The sequence below is a fragment of the Saccopteryx bilineata genome, chromosome 7 (genome assembly GCF_036850765.1).
Source record: "Saccopteryx bilineata isolate mSacBil1 chromosome 7, mSacBil1_pri_phased_curated, whole genome shotgun sequence".
Taxonomy (NCBI): Eukaryota; Metazoa; Chordata; class Mammalia; order Chiroptera; family Emballonuridae; genus Saccopteryx; species Saccopteryx bilineata.
Window position 1 is genome coordinate 72731010 of NC_089496.1, and position 17259 is coordinate 72748268.

At 49.1% G+C, this 17259-nt stretch overlaps 1 protein-coding gene and 1 pseudogene across 1 annotated transcript in view; one reads left to right on the forward strand and one right to left on the reverse strand.

The window, feature by feature from the left end:
* Window positions 1-5461, reverse strand: part of RASGRF1 (Ras protein specific guanine nucleotide releasing factor 1) — a 73731-nt gene extending 68270 nt beyond the window's left edge. Inside the window, exon 1 of the mRNA XM_066238285.1 lies at window positions 4878-5461. Coding sequence (XP_066094382.1) covers window positions 4878-5153 — 276 coding nt within the window. The 5' untranslated portion in view covers window positions 5154-5461. The remainder of the gene's footprint in view (window positions 1-4877) is intronic.
* Window positions 5152-17259, forward strand: part of LOC136311161 (small ribosomal subunit protein eS6-like) — an 82916-nt pseudogene continuing 70808 nt past the window's right edge.

Below are 17259 nucleotides of genomic sequence, written 5' to 3' on the forward strand. Positions count from 1 at the left end.
TGGGGATTCGAGCGCCTGTTCTCCTGGCCCCGGGCACCCACACCCGGATGGGGATTCGAGCGCCTGTTCTCCTGGCCCCAGGCACCCACACCCGGATGGGGATTCGAGCTCGGTGAGTGAGCGGAGGGAGGAAGGTGCTGGGAACGCGGGCTGAGGGGCGGGCCTCTGAGGGGAAGGTCTGTGGCGAGGGGCCATGGTCGCGCTGGCTGCGTGGAGGGGACCAGCGGCCACGGGAGCAGTGGGCGGGCAGGTGGTTGGGGGTCACCTTCCCATTGAGAGTGACCCTGAGTCTCCCCGCCACTGGGAGCACTATGAACACAAGCTGAGGGCTTCCTTTTTGCTGGGCCCACAGGACCTGGCCCAGGTGTGGCCCTAGAGCCACTCAGGGGGAGTCACCGGTGCTTCGGGGCAGCGAGCTGGTATTTCCTTGTCCCACTGAAGGTGTAGGAGCCAAGCTGTGCGACCTCCCCTCAGTTCTGGAAACGTTTGGGGGTGAGGTGGGGAGCCGGGCACCCCACACAGTTAATCCTGGAGCCTGAGGCCTGCGGGGCTGGGCCAGGTCTGGTTCCCCAAAGCACCAGTGGCCCCTGTCGGAGTTCCTGGAGCCACATGTATGCTGTGTCTGAGGGTGCCATATTTTTAATTGTTGTTTGTTTATTTTAGAGAGAGAGGAGGAAGGAGGGGGGAGAGAGAGAGAGAGAGGAACAGTGATCAGTTCCTGTATGTGCCCTGACTGAGGACTGAACTGGCAACTTCTGTGCTTTGGGAAACACTCTAACCAGCTGAGCTGTCCGAGCCAGGCCTGAGGGCGTTGCTTTTAGCTCAGTCAGTCCCCCTGCATTGGGGTTTGCTTTTTTCTTATTGGCCGAGAGGCTGAATGTGCTAGAGCCGCAGGAGGGTGAGCTGATGGTGAAGAAGGGAGCTGCGGGGTCAGAAAGCCAGAGCGCCTCTCGTTTCAACAACTGCCTTACAGGGTGGGGCCGACCCTCGTCTGTTAGCCGGGCACGCTCATGGCCTTAGGGCAGTTGTAGATCTGAATCCACGAGGGCTCGTCATGTGTTCTGTGAGGACCAGGACCAGACTTCCTCTTGCTTCCGGGAAAGGCACCTCCAGGGTGGACAGTGGGTTCTGCAGGCCTCCACCCACACCAGTGCTGATGCGCCGGCTGAGGGACCTGTCTGTATCCCTTCTGTCCAACGTGAATCAGGACCATCCTGGGGGCCACAGCGTGACTCTCCCTGGCTGGGGGTTGAGGGGAGCGCTGGGGTTGGTTTGGTTGGGTCCCCTGTGAGAAGCTGGGGCTGGAAGATTTTTTTCAGAGGGCTCAGATTGAGAGCAAGAAAAGACAGTTTGGGGTAACTCCATGCTAAAGCAGCATAAGGGTCACTAGGGGTCACCCTCTAGGGAAACTGACTCCAAATCTAAGTTCAGGGCCTTATGCCTCCAGTGTGTGGCTATAGGGTCAGCACTGAGTAAGCAGTGCCCAGGCCAGGGTGGGGCCCGTGGGCGTGGAGCATGGCTGTGTCAGTCTAACTTCATGAGGCCTGGGGGACTCAGACCTGAGCTCCAGGGCTCTGGGGCTGGACCATGTAGAAGCAGCCAGAAGAGAGTCTACCGTGCTGGGGTGGGTGTGGTGCGCTGTGCCTTCGTTTCCCAGCACCCTGCCTAACTCACTGTTAGAGCGACTTCACAGTCTGAGGTTCTCATATTTAAGGGGACTGTGACAATCCAGCCTCCGAGGCCTATGGCAGAGTCACAGGGCCTGAACTGGAGCTTAGTCAGCCCTTAGAACATAAAACGCGAAATTAACATTTGATACACCAGCAAGTTCAGCTCAGGAAGCATTTCCTGTGCACCTACTATGTGCTTCAACCCTGATCCATTCCTGCCATGGAGTGGGAGGCTCCCAGCCAAGATTTGATTTCTGTTCTTTCAAAAACTATCCTTAGCCCTTCTGGGTAGAAGCTGCCTGCTTAGACCTGGGTAACAATGACATCTTGGTAAAACTACATCTTTACCAGACACCAGCCAGTCCACTCAAACAGCCTCTTGGAGGCCTCCTAATGCGGATGCTCAGCCACGTGCTGGCAGGTTTTGAGTCAAGGCTTCCTTGGGGCCCAGTGCAAGACAAACTTAGTCACAGAGTGGCTTGGAGTGCAGCATCTGGCTGGGGCTCTGTGGGGGCCATGGGGTACCCTGGTCAAGGAGAAACACGGAGCAGCTACCTTCTAGGCTCATCCATTTTACACAAAGATTTAGAAAGAAAAAAGTTATAAATTTTTGTAGACACACAGGCTCTCCTGTTTTCCACATGTGCCAAACTCACTCTGGAGTCAAATGGAACATCTGTACAAATGCAGGACACAATGTGTCATTAATGGAAATTTGTATCTGAGCTGGGCAGTGCCAGACCATCACCCACTACTCTCAACCCTGTTGTGTTCTCTCGCGCTGGGAGGGCCGCTCAATGAACATGCTGAGCCTGGCTGGTGGCGGTCTGGGGAAAGGGCTTCGAACGTATGTGTGGACTAGCGTTTGGTTTTGTACTCTTGTTTCTCCCATAATCCACTGCTAGCATGAATCAGTACCTGAGCCACAAGCTGATTGATTTGGACTCAATGTAGGATCTCATTTTCAGGAATTCTTAGACATGGGATGAATTCTAGATCTGATTGTGCCACAGAGGAACTCTGTGATATTTAGTAACTCCTTTCTCCTCTCTGGTCTTCAGTCCCTGTCTCTGTGAAATGGGAAGGAGGGACTGTAAAGTCTCTCTGAAGTTCCTTCCAGCTTTAGTATTTTGAGTTAGGCCTTTATTCCCTGTCCAGCTGAATATAGTCCAGATTTAACTAAGATTATATAGATTCAATGAAAATGAGTTGTGAGTATATGTTCACATACATTATTTAATTGTATTCACAAAACCCCAGGATGGTGGGTGTTATGATCACCATTTTGTGGATTACAAACAGAGGCTCAGAGAAGTTGAGTGTGTTAGCTGAGGTCACACAGACAGGAAGTTGCAAAGCTGAGATGCAGTCTCAGGCCTGCTTCTGGCTTCCAAGAGGCTGAGAACAGACACTGTGAGTCTAATAGCAAGTCAGCTTCCTCTAGCTCTCTCTCCCTGCCTGCCCAGGAACTCAGCTCTGGGCTCTGATGCAGGGGCTGAGGGCTGGAAGTGGCCCCTGCTAGGGCTGTAGGTGACTGGTAGAACCTACAGGTGGACTTTGGCTGGCAGGGGTTGTCAATGTTCTGGAAGGCTGGGACAGGCAGGTTATCAACAGCAGAGAGCAGCATCCCTGGCCTGGCCTAGGTCTGGCACTCCCAGGTGGGTCCTCCAGAGCAGTGGTTTTTATGTGGGTCCGCTGTAATCTTCATACAACATCAGGGTAGTTAACTCTATGGTAGACCCGCACGAAATTTCTGGTGAGCCAGAGATTAAAAACCACTGCTCTCGATCCCTGTGTGCTTTTTCAGCTGGAGGAGCTGCCTGCTCTTTGTTCTGCTTTGCCATCTTGGAGCCCCTACCTGCCATGTGGTTTCTCATCCTCAGAAACCCACCTTCAAACATTCCTGTCCGTGTGCCCCAGCCCCACAGGCTGAGGGCAGGGAGAGAAGGGGTGTGCTGCAGACAGAGCTTGAAGCTGCTTTGACAATCGAGGGGAACAACTTCAAGCAGTATTTTTATTTTAGCCATGTCAGCCCCCTCCCACCACGCTACCCCCTAGTCTGCATCTAGCAATGGCTTTTGAGGTCACACTTTTTTCCTCAGAACTCTGAGGTAGCATCTACTCCTTGCATGACACTAGGCAAGTACTTTCCTCTCTCTGGGCCTCAGTGTCCTCATCTAGGTAATAACCAGCTGGTTGGGCCCCCATGAATCTTTCAGGCCCCTTCTACCAGTGATATTTCAGGATCCATTATCTTTCACTTCACCTTTCCAGAGGCAAGAGGACAGACCAGATGCCTTTGGAGAGGGCATGGAGCTTAAAAATTGCTCTCTCCCTGTCTGGTTGTTCCCACTTTACAGCTGCAGGTGCCCATCCCTCTTTCCACGCTGAAGGCATATCCCCAGCAGGCCAAGCCCTGGCACATCCAGGCCTGCCCCATCCAGGCCGCCTGGCCCTGTAGTGTGGCAGCTCTGAGGGAACCAGAATGCAGCGCTGCAGCCAGGACTGCAGCGCGGTGGCGAGGTGCAGGGGGCGGGGGAGGAGAGAGACGCCCGCTTGTCCCGCCTGCCCGCAGCCTCCGCAGTAGCTCTAGCCCCGCGCATCAGTTGGGTGCTTGGAACCCCTTGGTTTGTTGCTGGGGCTTGGAACCGGCTGGGAGACCATCACTGTTCGATGGCACCCAACGCACCCTTGCGGGCAGCAGCCTCCAAACTTGGCAGAGCCATTGAAGGCTCCTCCTCACTATGAGCTTCGGTGAGGCAGGGGCAGAGGCGCTCGGACGCCTCCATCTCACCTTCCCCTGCCTCAGCATGGGGCATTACACTTCGCAGGTTTGGGTAGACAATTGGAGCTCTCCGGAGCACAGGATTGGGAATGGGGGTGGGGAGTAGCATTTTCGGCTGGATGTGGGTTCACATTCATCATTTCTGTCCGGCCCCCAGGCCCCATTTCCCTTCGCATTCGGCCTCACAGCCCCTGTCCCGCCTCCCACGGAGCTCAGGGATGAAGGGCAGCCGCAACCCTCACCTTCTTCCTGCCCGCAGACCCTGCTCCCTCTGCCCACCAGAGGGTTACCCACCCGCTCGGGTCAACCCTCTTCTGCGCTAAGGGCTCTGAGAGTACAGGGACCAAAGTTTGGGTCCTATCGGCCAGTCGAAGGCTCTGAGCCCCGGGGCGCTGAGAGATCAAATGCGGCGCTGGCCTCACCTGTTTCTCCAGCGGCTCCTTGGCTGACAGCGCAGGCTTGGGGGAGGGCGCACGGTCGCAGACGCAGCCCTCCAGCAGGTAGAGCCCTGAGGGCCGTGAGCTTGAGTCGCTTTCGAAGTAGAAGAGCAGGTTCTGCAGCAGCGCGAACCACTTGGTTTGCCATTTTGTGTTGTCCGAACTCCGCTTGCTCAGGTAGCCTTTGCGCGTGCCGTCCTTGCGCGCCAGCAGCCCCAGGGACGCGACGTGGCCATCGTTCAGCCGGATCCCTTTCTGCATGGTGCTCGGAGGCCAGCGAGACCCCACGCGCTTACATCTCCGCGCGTCCCCGGCAGCCCCCAGTCCGTGCGCGCTGCGCGCTGCCTCTCTCTGGCGCTCGCTTGCTCGCTCCTTCTCGCTCCCCCCAACCCCCAAATGTCTCCACTCCGGGATCTGGCGCCGAGCCACGGCTTCTGCAATCCAGATGTACCATTCCCCGCCAGAACCTCTTCTCCGCTCCACCGAGCCTGGGAGCCCAGGAGATGCCTCGCGACCCTGCCCCCCGGCACCTGGGAAACTGAGGGAGCGGGAAGCTGCGCTGCGCTGCGCGCCGGCAAGGGGCAGGCGGAGTCATGTGACGCTGATCCCTCAAAGAGCCCGTTTCAGCAGCGCGGACAGGGACACACGCACGCAGCCTGCCAGGCGCAGAGCCACGCAGGCTGTACCTTGGCATTTCCTCTTTCTCCTGAACACACACGCACAAACACAAACCCTGCCCACCCGCCCGTGGTCTCCCCTCTCTCCTTTGGGTGTTTTAAAAGCAAATCAGATCAATTTTCGTTAACCTAGTGAAACCCCAGGGGCTCGCTATCCCAGAGTTGGCATCTTTCGCCCCTTTGTGGGATGCAGTAGACCTGGGATGAAGTCCCAGTGGTCATATTCTCCAAAGGCCCCCTCTTGATACTTTATTTTTCTAATCCGAAGTGGATGGAGGAAGGTGTATTTAAAAGAGTCTCCAGTCTTTAATCTTTGCGTAATTGGCCAGGTAACAATCATTTCGGCAGCCAGCCCCACTTGCAGTGGCTTCCCCACCGACCAAAGGACAATATAGCGGGTGAGATGGGGGAGGGGACGGTGAGCGTTACATTATTTTGAGTGTTGCATAATTACCAGCCCCCTCCCCCCCAGCACTCTGAGGTCTGCCTGGCGAGCCACCGCTTGTAGTTTTCTGCAAATACCCCCCAAAGCCTGAGGGCGGGCTTCAAATCCAGGCGCTGGGGACCATGGGAGCCTTCAAATAGCTGCGCTGGCGCAATGATACCTTAATGATAGATTTTCCGTTCTTATTTTTAGCTCTCATTCGCCTACACACTTATACGGCATTTATCCGAGAACGTCACAGCGCCCGCATGCTGCACCGGGAGGGCGCGGGCTGCCGGCTGGCCGGGCGCTGGAGCGGGGAGCGCGCCCCGCTGTCTGCCGCAGAAGCAGCAGCTGCGCTCTCGGACAGGAGGGTACCTGGCTCACCCGCCTGTCTGTGGGGAGGATGGCTGTGCGCAGCCGGCTGGAGGAGGGAAGATGAGAGGGATAGACACCATCTTTCAGCACCCAACCTGCGGGCTTCTCTTCCCGGACACACACACACACACACACACACGCACACACTCACGCGCACACATGCACACATGCTCCCACGGGAGCGTCTGTTGTGCCCTGGGTAGGCCCGGGGAATCCACCGAAAGACTCCGCTGTGGAGGAATTTTAGCTGCCTTGTCCTGCGCACGATGGCGCAGATCCGCGTTTCTGGGGGCGGGGTGGGGGTGGGGGGGCTGGGACATTCTGTGAGCGCACTGACCCTGTGAACCTCAATCTTTTCTCTGGGTGCCTACACTCCAGGCTTAGAGATGCTCTCTAAGGATGCGGTGAAGCTTATCTTTCTTCACGAATAATGAAAACAGATGGTTAAACCTCTTCATTTAATCTTTATTTCCCAGGAGAGCTCCTACACTGACCATTTTCATTCTCTTTTGTCCTCTTTACAGAAGCAAAAGTGATGTTTTTAATTCAGGCTCTTCAAAATGCTTTAGGTCAATTAAGACAGTCAATCTCCACACACCCTATTGCAGGGGTCCCCAAACTACGGCCCCGCGGGCCACATGCGGCCCCCTGAGGCCATTTATCCGGCCCTCACCTCACTTCTGGAAGGGGCACCTCTTTCATTGGTGGTCAGTGAGAGGAGCATAGTTCTCATTGAAATACTGGTCAGTTTGTTGATTTAAATTTACTTATTCTTTATTTTAAATATTGTATTTATTCCCCCCCCTTTTTTTTTACTTTAAAATAAGATATGTGCAGTGTGCATAGGGATTTGTTCATAGTTTTTTTTTTTATAGTCTGGCCCTCCAACGGTCTGAGGGACAGTGAACTGGCCCCCTGTGTAAAAAGTTTGGGGACCCCTGCCCTATTGGGTAGGTTCTCTTACCCCCCCCCCCCCCCACCATCAGCTCCGTTGTACAGACAGGAGGGGAGAACCAGGTATGGAGAGGTTAAATGACTTGTTCAGAGACACTCAGCTAAGGAAGTGACAGAAGTGGGATTTGAACTGGGTCTGTCCTCAAGGTCTAAGTAGAACTGAGTGGGTGGTCCTTGGGTTGCAGAAGGATTTTATCCTAAAAGGGGGCAGGATCTCTCAGGCGGGCCCGACCCAAGGGTAAGGCCCCGATGGAGGCTGCTCTGACAGACACATGGCGCAGGAGAGACACATGGCGCAGGACTTCTGAGCCTGGCTTGCAGGTTGTAGTCACCCAGGATGTTTCACAAGCACCCATAAAAGGCCATAGCAGGTTATGCACCTTCATGGGTGATTTTAATGTGCTGCAAAGTTAGAGACCTATCAATAAGCCAGGAATCACCTGGGGCCTTGTTAAAATGCAGGTTCTCATTCTGGGGCAGGTTCTGAGAGTGCATTTTTAACAAGTGCCCAGGTGATGTGACCCTGATGGTCTGTAGCCCATACTTTAGATGATTTAAGGCACTCTGGAGGTGGGAGGGTGGGGTCCCTCCCGGGTGGGATCCCTCCCTCCCTCCCTCCCTCCCTTCCTTCCTTCCTTCCTTCCTTCCTTCCTTCCTTCCTTCCTTCCTTCCTTCCTTCCTTCCTTCCTTCCTTCCTTCCTTCCTTCCTTCCTTCCATGCCCCCCATACCACCAGGTGTTCACAGAACCCCTCATCTGTGCCAGGCCTTGGACTGGGCCACTGGGGACACAGTGACAAACAAAATGCAGTCCCGGCTTTATGCAGTTCTGGCCAGGCCAGGGCCCCTTCTTTGTTGAGCCCTTAGTGTAGCAGGAGCAGAACCATTCTCCCTGAGCCTGGGGAGAGGTTCTGAGGGAGATGTAAGTCAGGACAAAGACTGGATCACTCCAGTGGACCCCAATGCTGGGGTACTTTAGAACCACTTGGAAAGATTAAAAAAAAAAAATCTGTGTGCTCAGGCTCAGATAGGTTCATTAAGTCAGAACCTTTGATGGTGGGACCTGAGCATCAGTACTTTAGAAAGTTCTCTAGGTGATTCCGGTGTCTGTGTACAGGCAAGGCTGAGAACCATTGGCCTAAAGCTTGAACTGAGAAAATCACTTCTTAACAATGCCTCCACTGCCCCTCCCACTGCTGTCACCGGGAGGCTGACTGGCCCCCTCTTGCTGGTCTTGGGGTTCCTTGTGGGAACTCTGGAATCATTCCATATGATTTTAAGTGTAATTCAGGCCCTTTGTAAAAAAATTAAGGCAATATATAAAATAAAGAGAATACAGCTCCTATATATATATATGTTTCTTATCTAATCTTCACTTTTTCTAAGCTATTGTATTTACCAAAATGGGCTTCTCTAATACAGGGTATTTTGTGATGTCAATCTCTTTCTTTACCTAACAGTATGTGGGGATTGTTTTATTTTTTTAAATGTTACTACATATTTAATTAACAGATTCTTTATGATTGGGCATTTAGGTTGTTTTCAATTCATGGTTTTTGAAATTAATGCCTCAATTAATATCTTTGTATATATAGTTCTCTCCCTCAGGCTAAATTCTGGACAGTGGGATTTCTAGGTTAAAGGAATGTACATTTAAAACATTGGCTCATATTAATAGGTTTCCAGGGAGAGCTTTTACTTTTTACGTGGCTATCAACAGTGGATGAGTCAGTCTATTTCTCCATCTGCTTGTCAATCCTAGGTATTGATATTATCCATCTTTGAAAAATTTGCCCATCTTGAAAAGATAAAAATGATATCTGTGTCTTATATTTTCATTTCTTTTGTTGCTTATGAGGGTAGATGCTTTTTTTTTTTTTTTTTTACAGAGGCAGAGATAGACAGGGACAGACAGACAGGAACGGAGAGAGATGAGAAGCATCAATCATCAGTTTCTTGTTGCGCATTGCGACTTCTTAGTTGTTCATTGATTGCTTTCTCACATGTGCCTTGACCGCGGGCCTTCAGCAGACCGAGTAACCCCCTGCTGGAGCCAGCGACCTTGGGTCCAAGCTGGTGAGCTCTTTGCTCAAGCCAGATGAGCCCGCGCTCAAGCTGGCGACCTTGGGGTCTCGAACCTGTGTCCTTCCGCATCCCAGTCCGACGCTCTATCCACTGCGCCACCACCTGGTCAGGCAAGGTAGATGCTTTTTAATGTTTATAATCTCATTCCTTTTTTAAAATGAGTTTCTTGTTAATATCTTCTTTCATATGTGTATATTTTCTTGTATATTTATCACAATGCTTTATATATGAGGAATGCTAACTGACTATTATACTTGTTGCAAATAATCTCCACAGTTCGTTGCCTGTTTTTACAGAGACAGAGAGTCAGAGAGAGGGATAGACAGCGACAGAGAGAGATGAGAAGCATCAATCATCAGTTTTTCGTTGTGCGTTGAGACACCTTAGTTGTTCATTGATTGCTTTCTCATATGTGCCTTGACCGTGGGCCTTCAGCAGACCAAGTAACCCCTTGCTGGAGCCAGCGAGCTTGGGTCCAAGCTGGTGAGCTTTTGCCCAAACCAGATGAGCCCATGCTCAAGCTGGTGACTTCGGGGTCTCGAACCTGGGTCCTTCCACATCCCAGTCCGACGCTCTATCCACTGTGCCACCGCCTGGTCAGGCTTCGTTGCCTGTTTTTAATCTTGTAGGTATCTATATATTGTGTATGTCTTTATATGGGCTGTAAGACATTTCTCAGTTTCAGTGTAGACAGATCTTTTCTTTTTGGTTTCTGATTTTAGACATTCTCCCCTGTGCCTGCTTCTCCAAGATTGAAACTGACTTTCTCATATTTTCTTTTTCATTTTTATAGCTTTATTTTTTCACTCATGACTTTAATTCATTTGGAGTTTATTTTTGAGAGTGAGGTTGGGATCTGGATTAATATGACTTTCTCCCAAGCGGCTGGCAAGTTGCTCCGATGCCACACGTGTTTGAATCATCCGGACTCTACCACTGACATGAAGCAGCGTCTTGATCACACAGCAGATTTTTGTCTGTTCCTGGCGATATTTTCAGATGTTCACTTTTCCCCCCTTAAATCCATTGTTCTGTCTGTTCTATACCAGTGACACAGGATTTCATTCTGTTGCTTGACCTTCCAGTTTGAAGTCTAGCAGAACAAGAACACCTGTGTTACTTTTCTTTGTTACAGTGTTCCTAAATATTATTTTGTATTTATCCTTAAAAATTTTTTTTAATGTTGGGGTGGGTGTAAGTTATTTATTTTTTGGTTTTTGTATTTTTAAAAATTGATTTATTGATTTTTTTTTTTTTTTTGTATTTTTCTGAAGCTGGAAACGGGGAGAGACAGTCAGACAGACTCCCGCATGCGCCCGACCGGGATCCACCCAGCATGCCCACCAGGGGGCGACGCTCTGCCCACCAGGGGGCGATGCTCTGCTCCTCCGGGGCGTCGCTCTTTTGCCACCAGAGTCACTCTAGCGCCTGGGGCAGCGGCCAAGGAGCCATCCCCAGCGCCCGGGCCATCTTTGCTCCAATGGAGCCTTGGCTGCGGGAGGGGAAGAGAAAGACAGAGAGGAAGGAGAGGGGGAGGGGTGGAGAGGCAGATGGGCGCTTCTCCTGTGTGCCTGGCAGGGAATCGAACCTGGGACTTCTACACGCCAGGCCGATGCTCTACCACTGAGCCAACTGGCCAGGGCCGATTTTTTTTTTTTTTTTGAGAAAGAGAAACATTGGTTTGTTCTAGAACATGCCATTACTGGGGATTGAACTAGCAATCTCTGTATATTGGGATGATGCTCTAATCAATTGAGCTGTCCGGTCAGGGGTATATTTATTCTTTAAGGATAATTAATTAATTACTCATATTCTCAAGTTTCAAAAAAGTCTCATTGAGATTTTGACTGGAATTACATTGAAAATATCCATTTTTGAATAAATACTTGTATGATGTTTTGTCTTTTTATTCAAGATAAAAAATACATCGCTATAATTTTTTGTTCTTTAAATTCTTATGATAAAATTTCATACATTTCTTTATATGACCTACATATTTTTGGGGTTTTTTTTGGCGATTTTATGTTTTGTGGTTGCTAATGGAAATATGACTTTTCTATTTAAAAAACACTGGACGTTGTATTGATATATAAGAAAGCTATCGCTATTCATATGTGTATTGTATAAGCCACTACTATCTTGAATTCTTCTGGTTTCTGAAAATATAATTATCTATTTGGATCTGCCAATTAGACAATTGGAATATATTTCCCAATATTTAGCATTCTTGTATTTCTTGGATAAACCCCAAATTGTGGTGGATTTTTACTTTTCATTGGTTTATATCATTTATCTCCTCTTGAGTCGATTTAAATTTCCAAGATCATTTATTCACATTGTCCAATTTGTTACATGGGCCTGAACCAAACATTCTCTTTTAATTTTTCTAATTTTATCTCTCTGTGTTACGTCTCGATTTTAGGTACAATTTTGTGTTTTTATATGGTCTTTTCCTTGCAAGGGTTTTCATTATATAATTATTAAGACTTTAAATTTATTTGTTGATTCTATTTTTTTCCTAGCTCATTAATAGACACATCTTTATTAAATTTTCTCCCACTTTCTTTAGATTGTTCTTTCCTCCCAACTTCTTTATTTAAAATTTATTTTTATTTATTTTAGTGAGAGAGGGAGAGAAAGAGAGATAGAAACATTGAACTGTTCCTGTATGTGCCCTGACTGGGGATCGAACCGGCAACCTCTGTGCTTCAGAACGATGCTCTAACCAACTGAGCTATCTGGTTAGGGCTCCCTCCACCAACTTCTTGAATGCTTAATTTGTTTATTATATTTTTACTTAGTAGGTGTTTAATACTGTGCCTTTTTAAAGTGTAGAGTTTTTCCAGATTCAATAGTATTGCTATACAAATTTCTGATTATCTGAATAAAATATTCTAAAGTTAATTTGTTCGTTTGGTGGATAGTTATTAATGTTTAGGTAAATTTTCTGAATTTCCAAGTCAAAATTTTTTTGCCTGTTTTGGCTTATTTGTAGTTTTATTACATTGTGCTTAGAGAATGTGGTTTGTATTATCTCTAAATTTTGAAATTTATTGCTTTTTTTGTTGTTGTTGTTCCCTGTACCTGGTCAATTTTGTGATCCTTCTGTGGGCTCTGAGAAAGAAGACACTCTATTCACAGGGGATAGTGTTTGATGAGTATCTAGCAGCTCAGTTTATTAAGTGATATTTTTCAGAAACAAATTGCTAATTCAAGTCTCTGTTCAGGGTTTCTGGCAGCTACATGCAGAAACTATAGCTGTGTGTAGGGCGCAAGCACCAGGGCTGAGAAAACTGATGTTCCCTCCTAACACAGTCCAGTGTCCCTGTGATTGAGGGACTTGTTAAAATCCAGATCTCTATAGCAGACCAGGAAGCAAGCATCAAGGGCCTCTGAGTAGCCAAAGGAAAAGAATAGTGTCCACGTGCTCCAGATATCTGTTTGGCTATTAGTCAAGTCCCCAAGGCCCTTGTCCATAGCCTCTGCATTGACACGGTGTACTGACTCTAACGGACTTGGTTATCAGGCGTTCTAGGATTAAAGGCAGAAAATTCACAGGTGAGTGAGCCAGGCCTCTGGTTGACAGTGAGTTAAGACGAGCAGATATCAGTCCTCTGTGAACAGAGTACAGTATAGTGCAGCAGGCCAACTGTCAGTGTGACGAGTTAGTGCTGGGCATCTCCCGTTCACCTCTCCACACCTGCTCCCTCTCCTCTGGCCTGTCCTATGCCCGGAGGCTGCCATCAGTCCCTGGTCTGATGGCAGCCTCCAGGCACTATCCCCATGAAGGGCTTCTCGTTGGGTTTGGCATAGAGAAACATTTTGCTAGAGGGAAGAGCGAGGTTGGTGCTGCGTTCCTCCTGTCCGGAGTGCTGTCCACCCAGCCCTGTCTCTGGGTTCCGGGGCCTGCTCCTCCCTTGCTCCTCAGGAAGGGGTTGGTACTCACCAGGGTAGAGCATCACCTCTGGTGGTCTCCCTACTCCCAGTTCAAACCTTTGAATATAGTCCCTTTATTATGTTCTCCTTTCAAATCATCCAGTTTAAACATTTCTGTTTCCTGCTGGATGGACCCTGCTTGATTCAGAGCTGGTAGGACACTTAAGAATAACTCAGTCCAGCCTCTTCATCTTTTGAATGAAGAGTGACAGGCTCAAGGCCATAGAGAAGTCACCCAGGCTAGAATAAGAACCCAGGTCTCTGGGATCTCTTCTTGCCAGTCTTGCCTCTCCACTATTCTCTTTCTGGATCAAAATTTGTTACATATATAGCAGGCTAGGATTGACTTATAAACGTGGAAGACTATGAAAAACAAGTGAAAGATCTACCTCCCCCTACATTGGAACCAAGCCCAGCTCATCTGATCTTTTGAATCATTTTAGGGGAGTGGGTGGGGAGGTAGGCATATGTGCTTTGCTTCTCATTTTGATTCAATATTCTTTTTCTTCTTATATATATGTTCTAATTTTTGTAATAAAGAGTTGCTATCGTAAAGAAATAAGACAGGGATAGGCAAAGATCTTTGAAATTGTTTTCAGTCAAAAACTTCTAGTGCTCGAAAGAGTAGGCAGCTCTTTCGCTATTCAGAGAGCTTGCATATCATAATGGTACAGTTCTAGAGAGTTCTAGAGTGTGCTGGAGGAGAGATATTACTGAGTTACTACATAAGGAATAGTTGTTTTCAAGTCCCATATTGATTCTTTGGTGTAGGTTTGTCATGGAGTCCAAAACAGAAGAGGCTATTAAGAAATGGAACTCAGAGGGACTTAATTGTCAATGTGTTATTATTAGGGCTGATTTTAGTATTTTAAGACAAAAAAGAGCCTGACCAGGCGGTGGCGCAGTAGATAGAGCATTGGACTGGGATGTGGAAGGATCCAGGTTCGAGACCCCAAGGTCACCAGCTTGAGCGCGGGCTCATCTGGTTTGAGCAAAAAAAGCTCACTGGCTTGGACCCAAGGTCGCTGGCTCGAGCAAGGGTTATTCGGTCTGCTGAAGGCCCATGGTCAAGGCACATATGAGAAAGCAATCAATGAACAACTAAGAAGTCGCAACGCGCAACGAGAAACTAATGATTGATGCTTCTCACTATCTCTGCCTCTGTAAAAAAAAAAAAAAAAAGAAAGACAAAAAAGAAAAATCAGTGAGGGGATTTCTTGTAACAAGTGATGAGAACAAAGTGGTTAATCACTTAATAACTTTTCCGATGCCTCACCCTTTTGCACCTTATACTTGTGTGGGCCTCGGACACAGGACACGAGCGGCATTTCCTCGTGGCACTGAAAACGAATCCCAGGGCAGCTTCAGTGTTAGTTGGTACAGACTGAAACTTATAACAAGTGAACCCCCAGAATGATGCTTCTAACATAGTAAAAACTTGGTTCTCTCTGATCTGACTGTCCAGAGTTACCTTAGTCTGTTCCAGCTGCCGTGAAAAAATACCTGTGATGGGGTGGCTTATAAACAGCAGACATCTCTTTCTCCGAGTTTTGGAGACTGTAAGTCCAAGTTCCGGTGCCAGCATGGTGGGTTCTGGTGAAGACCTGTTTTCCGGTTGTAGACTTCTGACTTTTCTCTGTGTCTGCTAGTGGTGGGAGGGGCATGGGGCTCGCAGGGTCTCCTTTATAAGGGCCCTAATTCCATTTACGGGGGCTCTACCCACATGACCTGATCACTCCCAAAGGCTGCACCTAACTGTCACGTTGGGCATTTCCACATAGGAATTTTGGAGCCGTGACTGTTTGCATCTGTTTTCCCAACTTCCTATTCATAAAGTGACATAAAGTTGGTAGCCTGACAGTGGCCACAGTGGAAATATTTACAACACCACAGAAATGGAGAAACACTACAGGTCGGGAGCCATCTCCACAGCCCTGGGAACAGGTTGTTAGCTTTTACCAGTACCCCACCATCTCCCACAACACCTTTCTTCCTTCCTGTCTCCGAGGAACCTGGCTCTCTTGGTTGGCTCATCTTCCTGTCCATTCAGAGCCCTGCTCCTTGTGCCCAGAGCCCACCCTTTAAAGAACTAACCCTCTTATCACCCACCCCGGGGCAGCCCTCAGAATGGAAAGCCCTTCTGGCCCTCTTGAAAGGAGCAAGCACGATTCCTCTTACTTTGTTTTCTTTTTTTATTTTATTTTATTTTATTTTTAATTTTTATTTTTTTTGTATTTTTCTGAAGCTGGAAACGGGGAGACACAATCAGACAGACTCCTGCATGCGCCCGACTGGGATCCACCTGGCACGCCCACCAGGGGCGACGCTCTGCCCACCAGGGGGCGATGCTCTGCCCCTCCTCTGCCCCTCCGGGGCGTCACTCTGCTGCAACCAGAGCCACTCTAGCGCCTGGGGCAGAGGCCAAGGAGCCATCCCCAGCGCCCGGGCCATCTTTGCTCCAATGGAGCCTTGGCTGCGAGAGGGGAAGAGAGAGACAGAGAGGAAGGGGGGGTGGAGAAGCAAATGGGCGCTTCTCCTATGTGCCCTGGCTGGGAATCAAACCCGGGTCCCCCGCACGCCAGGCTGACACTCTACCGCTGAGCCAACCGGCCAGGGCCTTACTTTGTTTTCTTAAACTTTCTCCTTCAGTAGAGTCTGCAGTGTCATAAAGTACCGCCAATGTGCCCACTGGGAAATCCTGCCATACTGACATTGCTCCTGCTGTGCCTGGCACTATGCTCTGGCCTCAGCAGAGTGGATGGAGGGAAGTTAGACATTCACTGTGTTCAACTGGCTAAAACTCTCAATAGCCCCCTACATGCCCATTCTCATCCTGTGCACACTTCCACTGGGGCGAGGCCCCCCTTGCTGCAGCCCTGTCCTGACCTCTTGGCTCCTGTAGCTCTTTATATAACCAGACACTAAATGTTCTGTCTGGGAGGCTGGCTCCAAGAAATTTCTCATTTTCAGATATCTGCCTCAAACCGAAGACCAAATACTACTGTTCCCTGTCCCCTGTCTCCTCACGGCATCATTAGTAGTTTTCAGGAGCTGCATTCTGTAAGTGAATCTGCCAGTTTGTCACTGGTGAGATCTAAGTTACCAGTGACACTTGAAGAAATGCCCAGAATAACTTCAGCCAGCCAGCAGTGCATAAGCAGGGAGACAAGTTCAGACACACGGATTTAATGGAGAATGGTGTGGGTCACAGCTATAAAACCCCAATAATAGCTTGTATCTTTCTCCATAGAGAAACTATTGCTGCTTCTAACCACCTTCTCAACACTCCTGTGAGGAGGATCCTAAGACGTGAGTGCTCGCATGTGTGGATGTTGCACTGAGATGCAGGACAACTATTGAAACTTAAAATGAAGCTGTGCTTGGTAAGAGTGGCTTAAGTGAATACTGCAAAGGGAAAGAGTGAGGTTCGGGAGAGCGAATCATTCATTCACACACGCATTTATTCAACAGGCATCAGTGAGCCTCCACGTGTCAGGCTCTTTGCACTGTATGAACAGATACAAAAAATCAATGAAACAGGACTCCCACTCTCAAAGGGTCCTAAGTCTAGTGGAAGAAGTGACACCAAATAATTTCATGGTCACATTATACAGTTTTTCAGATGCTTCACTGCACAAAGGCATTTGGCTGAGGGGCAAATGGGACCTGAAATCTAGCCCTTGGTCGGCTTGCTGAGCCTTGGCCCTGGTGAGGAGCTGGGTCGGCCAGAGGAAGGGGTAACTTTTTCTGGTGGGGAAAAGCCTGTATGGGTGAGCCCTGTATGGCCTCAGCATGCCAGTACCATGTTTTTATTATTTTTATTTTCTACTTTTTTTTTTTAAAATTCAGTGACAGGAGGGGAGGCAGAGACAGACTCCCGCATGCACCCTGACCGGGATTCACTGGCAAGCCCAC